This window comes from Manihot esculenta, chromosome 7 (assembly GCF_001659605.2).
Source record: "Manihot esculenta cultivar AM560-2 chromosome 7, M.esculenta_v8, whole genome shotgun sequence".
Classification (NCBI taxonomy): domain Eukaryota; kingdom Viridiplantae; phylum Streptophyta; class Magnoliopsida; order Malpighiales; family Euphorbiaceae; genus Manihot; species Manihot esculenta.
The window spans coordinates 11,958,478-11,966,338 of NC_035167.2; the positions used below are offsets into that span (position 1 = coordinate 11,958,478).

Sequence of the window (7,861 nt, forward strand, 5' to 3'; positions counted from 1 at the left end):
AAAACTAATTCATTAAATGAGATCCATATATAAAACATTAAGTAGGAAATAAGGAGAGATAAGGCCCCACTCTTGAAAATTAAACCGGAAACAAACTGTTGTATCTAAGGTATGGACGACAGCATTCGCTGATCTACAGGCAAAACAACTACAAAGTCATAGATATGAGGCTGCGATTGCATTCATCAACTCTATTGGAAACATTCTTGATATAGGAGTTGAAGTTCTCGCCTGGAGAAAATAGGCAAAGATGGGATATATAATGCCAATAGTCTTTTGCTAGAGGGCATGAGATAAAAACGTATTCCAAATCTTCTGAGAAAGCATCACAAAAACAACAAGAGACATTAACTTGGATATTCCTTGTAATCAAGTTTACTTTAGTTGGCAAACAATTTGTGTAAGCTCTCCAAATAAAATTATGCACTTTTGGGGGATATCTGGAGGTTTAATTAGACTTCAAAAAGGATCTGGTTGTCTGTTAGTGATGGTTTCTTGTGATAATTAATAGGCGCTTTTGATAGAGTAGAACCCATTCTTTTCTATGAACCAATAGCTGATATCTTTAGAGTTTGGACTGTCTAAAGGAATTCTCTCAATAAGAGTGATATTTGTCTAGAAAAGATATTATTAATGAAGTCTCAGTTCCATTGATGTGTAGATTGATGGATTAGATCCTTCACAGTTATGTTTTCAAGACTTGGAATAATTAGAGAGCTAACAAAAGGATGACTCACATCCAGTAGCTATGCATCCTTCCACACATCCTTCCACATTGATATGGATTGTCCATTTCACATCCTCCAATAGCAACCTCTAGATATTAAGAGAATTGTAACGACAACACTTCGCCAAATGTAGCTTGTGTTGGAACACAATGAGGCTTGTAGGATATGAGAGTTTGAAAAATATCTGGCTTTATAAATATTAAAAACCAAAGAGGAGGAATTTTTCAAAAGATGCCATACTTCTTTTCCTAGGAGAACCAAGTTGAAGTCATAAATTCTCTGAAAGTTCAAACCTCTCTAGTTTTTCTATTTGTATAATAATTCCCAAAGTTTCCAACGAATACCTTTGCCATTGGTACCATTTGAGCGCCACCAGAACCCATTCATAGCTCTTTCAATTTCAGAGCATAATTTCTTTGGGAGGATATAAACACTTGAATATATGAAGGGATTGCTTGGATCACAGCTTTCAGGAGTACCTCTTTTCCTACCCTAGAAAGCAAATGAATTTTTCAGATATTCAGACAACTCCAAATTCTATCTTTGATAAAGAGGAATCCTTCTTTTGTGTTCCTCCCTATGGAAGAAGATAGCCCCAAGTATGAGCCTACATCTGATATTTTTTCTACTAGAATAATGCTTCTAATCAGCACTCTAGCTCCTAGTAGAGTGTTATGACTAAAGGAAACAGAAGATTTCTCAAAATTAATCTCCTAACCTGATACATGAGCATAAAAGGCGAGACAGTACTGCAGGTGTCTATACTCAACTTCATTAGCTTAAAAGAAAAGACTGTCTTCTTCAAAGAAGAGGTGAGAGATATGTGGAGCTCCTCTTGCCACCTTGCAGCCATGGATGGTACCTTATGCTTCTTTTTTACGAAGAAGAGAGGAGAAACCTTCAGCACAAATAATAAAAATATAAGGTGATAGTGAGCAACCTCAGCGAATGCCTCTTCCTGGAACGACGCACATAGAGATTTTTTGAATCCACCTTCTATTGAACCCCAAACATTGGAACGTCTAGAGAACAAAAGACCATTCAAGGCGATCGAAAGCTTTATTCATATCGAGCTTCAAGGCTGCCCATCCTTCCTTTCCTTTCCTTTCCTTTTCCATTTCATGAAATGCACTACTTCGTGTGCTATCATGATATTATCTGTAATCAACCGGCCTTTGATGAAAGCACTTTGAGTCTCCAAGATAACGTAGGAAAGAATCTCTTTCAGCCCATTTGTAAGAGCTTTGGCAATGTAAATCACATTGCAGTGATATAGGTTTAGATAAAAACTGAACATTCTTCTTCTTAGGGATGAGAATGGGCAGCGTTTTGTTTAAATCATGAGGCAGGTAGTTGTTGTTCAAACAATTGAGGCAAAGTTCCATAATCTCGGATCCATTAGTGCTCCAGAAGTGTTGATAGAAGGTTGGATCCATGCAGTCTGGACTTGGTGATTTGTCCGGGTGCATAAAGAGAATAGCCGCACAAATTTCATCTACTTGAAAAAGGGTCGTGAGAGAAGAATTTTATTTTGATGTCACTTTCGAAGAGATGTATTTAAAAGAAAATTACTTCTTACAGTATTCTTTAATTGGAAAAGGATGGAGAAAAATTGTAAAATATGTGGCTCCAACCCTGAGTTTCAATCAATTCATACTCCCCTTTTATTCAAAACTTTGGATAAGAAATTTGTACGGGCCTTTAGTTGTGGCTCGTGCATGAAAGTACTTAAAATTTGTGTCTCCCTCCCAAAACCAAAAATTGTTTGCTCTTTGTTTTCGGTAAACCTCTTGAGCATGTAGCAATTCTATATATTCTTGTTGAGATGCATTAAAATTAATGACATCTTTCCTTCTTTAAAAGGACTTCATTTTTCTCTTGCAGGTTTATAATTTATGACAGGTCTCCTTAAGAAAGTCACCTCCTCAATTCGAATGAGTTCCTCTATATACTGTGAGTTTTGCAACCGTAAACAACCGGTTAAAACTCTAAAAATTTTCCACTTCAGAACGACAACGAGTTTCCCTCAACTAAGAGGAGCAAAATCATTAACAAATCAAGAGGAGTATAAATATCAAAGCATATAAATGATCTGATGCGGGTCCCAAGCTATGACGCTCTTTCATAAAGCATCAACACCACCAGCCTTCCTCTTCAGGTTCTAAAGCACGTGCACTGGACGCGTGGGCACGTCCACGATAAAAGCCAGCTCATGCTCTCATATAATGAGAACTTCACTTTATGCCTTTTGCTCTTTTTTCTCATATAATTTATTAAATATAAAATAATGGTTAAAATTGATAAAAATTAAAAAAGTTCATACAATTTTATAATATAAATTAAATGAAAAAAAATGAAAGCACATAACTTTTAACCAAATATATCATATTAGCTCGATCCAACAATACAAAATACATTTGAGGGTGAGATGATTTTTATTAAAAAGATGAAGGTGGAATAGATAGATTTTTATATTTTATTAAGAGTTAAAAAAGTTTAATTTAATTTTTTTAATTAAATAAATCTATGAATTTTACCTTTAAAATTAAATAAATTTTAATTTAATATTTTTTTTAATTTTAAAAATTATTTACTATTTCCATATTTTTTGAATTTTTAAGTTAATTAACATATTAAATTTTTTATATTTAAATTATAAAAATAATATTTTATTATTGAAACGTAATATTATATTAAGTTAAAACTTATTTAACATTAAAAGTAAAATTTAAAGGTTTATTCAGGAAAAAAAAAAATTTGTTTTCATCAACAAATATCCCAACGATACAACAAAACCTATATGAGGTTTTGATAGAAAAAAAATAGACTATGAGCCCAAAAACTCCGGCACCGCAAAACACCATAAACAACGACAAATGCCAATGAATTGAGCAACATCGCCCGTCTTTTCAAACAAATCAAATTTAATAAATCTCTGACTAGGGTGAGCAGTATTCGGTTTAAATCAAAAAAATCGATCGAACTGAATCGATTTGAAAATTTAATTCGATTTTTTATACATTTCAGTTCGGTTCGGTTTTTAATTTCGATTATTTCGGTTCGGTTTGGTTTTAATAAGAAAAAAACAGAAAAAATCGAACCGAACCGATTAGTGATAATAATATATTTTTCAATAATATAGAGAAATTAAATCATATTAAGATTAAAATATTTTAATTAAATTTTAAAATATTAAAAATAAAGTGTAAAAAATAAAAAAATTATTAAAAATCAAAACCGATAAAACCGAACTGAATCGAACCGAATCAGACCGGTTCGGTTCGATTCGATTTCTGACCAAAATCGGTTCGGTTCGGTTTTCATAAACACTAAAATTTCGATTTTTCGTTTATTCGGTTTGGTTCAATTTTAAACCGAACCGACCGAATGTTCACCCCTATCTCTAACTATTGCCTCCTATAATCCCTGTACACCTCTGAGACATATTAAAAAAATAAATAATTAAATAATAAAATTAATATAGTTTTTTAATAAATATTAATAATTATAACAATAATTTTTATTTTATTATTATTTATTTTTAACAATTATTATTTTTTATTATTATTATTTTCAAATGATTAAATATTTTTATCATAATAATTTTTAACTACGATATTTACAATTAATTAATTTAAATTTAACAACATTTTATCTCATTAATAATAATTCTTTTTTCAACAATTAATTATTTATATTATTATAAAATATTAAAGACAATACAAGCATTTGTTATATTCAAAATAATGATTATTTAATTTAAATTTAATGATTATATTTTTTATTAATAATTATTATTTTTTAAAAATTAAATATTTTCATTGTTTATAAATATTAATGACAATGTTAACTGCGGTTATATTTAAACTAATGATAGCCTAATTCAAACTTAACAATCATATTTTCTTTCCTTAATAATTATTAACTGCAATAATAAATAGTCGTTAATAGTGTACCTTTAACGATCAATTTTAATATTCTTATTATTAATAATAATGACCGATAATATAATATTATTATTAAAAATTTTAAAGAGAAAAAATTTAATAAGTTTAACGATAAACAATTATAATTGTTAATGATAATTAACGATTAATCAAGAAATTATTCTTTCATTAAAAAGTATTTTTCTTATAGTGAAGGTAGAAGATGATCAAGAATAGTTATTAGTTCTTTGTACGATTTAATTTTTAAAATCATATAAGGTTTAAAACTTTCTAGATCTATAAAAATACAATTTCTATATATAAACATATATTTTATATCAATAAAGAACATAAATTTTTCGCCCTTTTGTTTTTTTTGAATTCAACTAAAAAAGCATTTTCTTTGTATTATTAAAATTAATTTCATTTTATTATAAATTTTTTCGGTTTATTTAAAATGTCAAAAATAAAAATTTAATTTTTTTGAATGAGTTGATAGTAAGGCATTAAAATGGATGAAGGAGTTAATTCATAAAATAATCAAAGAGATAAAAATACTTAAAAATTAAAAAAATAGAGTTGAGGAAGATGTAATAAAGGCTTTTACTTTTCTGGATGAAGTAAATTCAGTGAACTAGGAACTGAATAAATTGAAGAAAGTGAAAGAAATTATTGTCAAATCATTGGAACTTCTATGATTTATGGATTTGTATGCATAAATAATTTAGATGAAAGTTTATATTTTAGGAATTTTAACTACTACAAAGTTAATGTATACAAACTTGGTACCGTTTATATAAAATGGAAATTTAAAAACCTAGTAAATTAATTTATAAGATTTAAAAATAATTTTATTTATTTGTTTAAAATATTTTTAAAACTTATAAGACAAATATAAAAACTTAAAAAAAAAAAATTGAAAAACTAATGAATCATAGGGAAGAATGTATATTATCATGTTTTAATCTTTTGTAATAATGTTATTTGGAATCTTATATGATTAACAAACTTTTAGCTTGATAAACAAGGAAATAGTATAAGAAATTGTTTTTTTATATTAGGAGATGTTTTATACGAATAAAATTAATTTATATTGACTGTTAAATTTTTTTAATTGTGAATTATTATAATTGATAATATGCAGAAAATTTATGAAATTAGTGGTTCTATAAAAGAAAATTACAATAATACGAGGAGTCACCCAAAACATTAGCCAACCACAATACTCGATAGTTCATCATAAGCATTAAAAACAATAACATAATAAATAATAGCATTATAAAAAAAAATATATTTCAAAATATAGCATTTATTGAATACCTGTAAAATAAAAGGAAAAATAAAGTAAAAGCAAAAAAATATAATATTTGAGCCATGTGTATAGAGGGCAACAGGATGCCAAGTCTTGTGCTGAAATATTCCAAAATCTCCTAGAGCATAACCTTAATTCATCTCTGTAACACAGCAATATACAGAAATGTCAAACTCTAAAATTGGCTATGTTAGCATGATTATAGTAATTCAATCTTTGTATAATTATAGGAGATTTATTTAATATAATTATAGTATTATCATGATTATAGGAAATTAATCTTCCTATGATTATAGGAGATTTGTTTAGTATAATTATAGTGATTAGTATGTTAAATAAATCTCTTATAATCATACAAAGATTGATTTCCTATAATTATGTTAAAACATGCTGCCAGACATGAACATGAAATACCTACCGGCAAATCTCTCAGAAATAACACACATTGTAAGTTGGCAGTGTTTAAGAATTGCAAAACAGAACAGCGCAGCAAAAGGTTAAGAAAAAAAGAATATTACACGTATGCATGGCTAAATGCTTATAGAAAAGTATCGAGAGTTCACCATTGAAATCGGTCGGGGAAATTAGATTTTCCGCATAAACAACAGCTCTGTACTTGAAAGCTTCGCAAAGTTCTTCACAGATATTGAAGGTATCAACTAGCTTCCCGTCTTGGATGTTCCACCTCTTCAATTTCATCCCATCCTGCAATCCTACGACTTCTCTGCTTCTGCACAAGTAGAGTGGCCAAAAATCGTAAATACTGCCATATTCAGTTTCAAAGACATTAAGCAGTTTACTCCATGATGCCTCGACGCCATATTCTTTCATCACCCATATCTCTACTTTATCCATAGATGAAGAAAGCAATAAACTAAGGCATCCCCCGAGCTCTCCTAGTACAAGACGGTGATTTGGAATACTCTGAGGCATTGGCAGCTTCTGGAATTTTTCCTTTGCTAAATCCAAAGCAATGAATTCACTGGAAATCTCACAAGCACGCAGGAAAGTTGATGGAAGTTGGGGTTTTGAGTAAGAAAGCCAATGGAGGGCTCCATTCAAAAGAGGGGCAGATGAGTCACCTATATAATTAACCAAAATATATGTGCTTCCATAAGGGCAGCACAAGCTTCTCCACGAGCTTGATTTTGATGAGAAAATTTGAAATATTGTTCTCTCTTCAAGGGAGACCAAAACAATCTTAAAACATTCAGAGGATGGATCATAGCCAAAGCCATAGGAATAATAAGTGAATGAATCACTAGGATAAGGTATTACCAGATGGGTACCAGTGCATGGGTTCCAGATTACGAGCTTATGATCGAAGCTACTGCCTATACAAACCAGTCCACTGCATGAGCCAATCACGTCGACCCCTAACTCAACCTGTTTTAGTACTTTCCTTGGAATGTTAAGATTAACGAATGCACAAGTATTGCCGAATGGTGTTTCATAGTCAAAGGATTGACACGTACCAGAGACTGAAAATAAAAGGATTTTCGGGTTGTTGGAGGCTCGTTTTGCTTGCAGATTAACAAAACGACTTTCGGAGATTAAAGAATACAATGTTTTGGAAGCACTTTTGAATCGCACAAGAGATTTAACAGGCAGTCGTAGAAGGATATCTTCAATGATCTCTGGAAAAAGAGACATATTTATTATGGATGCTGCTGCTGATGCTGATGCTGATGCTGATGCTGATGCTGCTGCTGATGCTGATGCTGATGCTCTCTCCTTCCTCTTTTTATACTCTTAATTTGCGGTGGCCTTGAGGGTTTCGGAGAACGGGAGAAGTCCAATTTTGTGCTCTTAATTTTCGGTGGCCGTAAGGGTCTGGCGGCTTCTGTATTTTTATTTCTACGTTTGCATTTAATATAGACCCTATTTTATTATTA

General features: G+C 30.4%; 1 protein-coding gene across 1 annotated transcript; it reads right to left on the reverse strand.

The window, feature by feature from the left end:
• Positions 1–5,876: 5,876 nt before the first annotated feature.
• On the reverse strand, positions 5,877–7,619 carry LOC110607502 (F-box/kelch-repeat protein At3g23880). The gene is made up of 2 exons (XM_021746631.2): positions 6,530–7,619; positions 5,877–6,108 (listed from the first exon to the last, which is right to left on the reverse strand). Exons 1-2 carry the CDS (start codon positions 7,617–7,619, stop codon positions 6,098–6,100), a joined length of 1,101 nt encoding a protein of 366 aa, XP_021602323.1. The 3' UTR covers positions 5,877–6,097.
• Between the last annotated feature and the right edge of the window lie 242 nt (positions 7,620–7,861).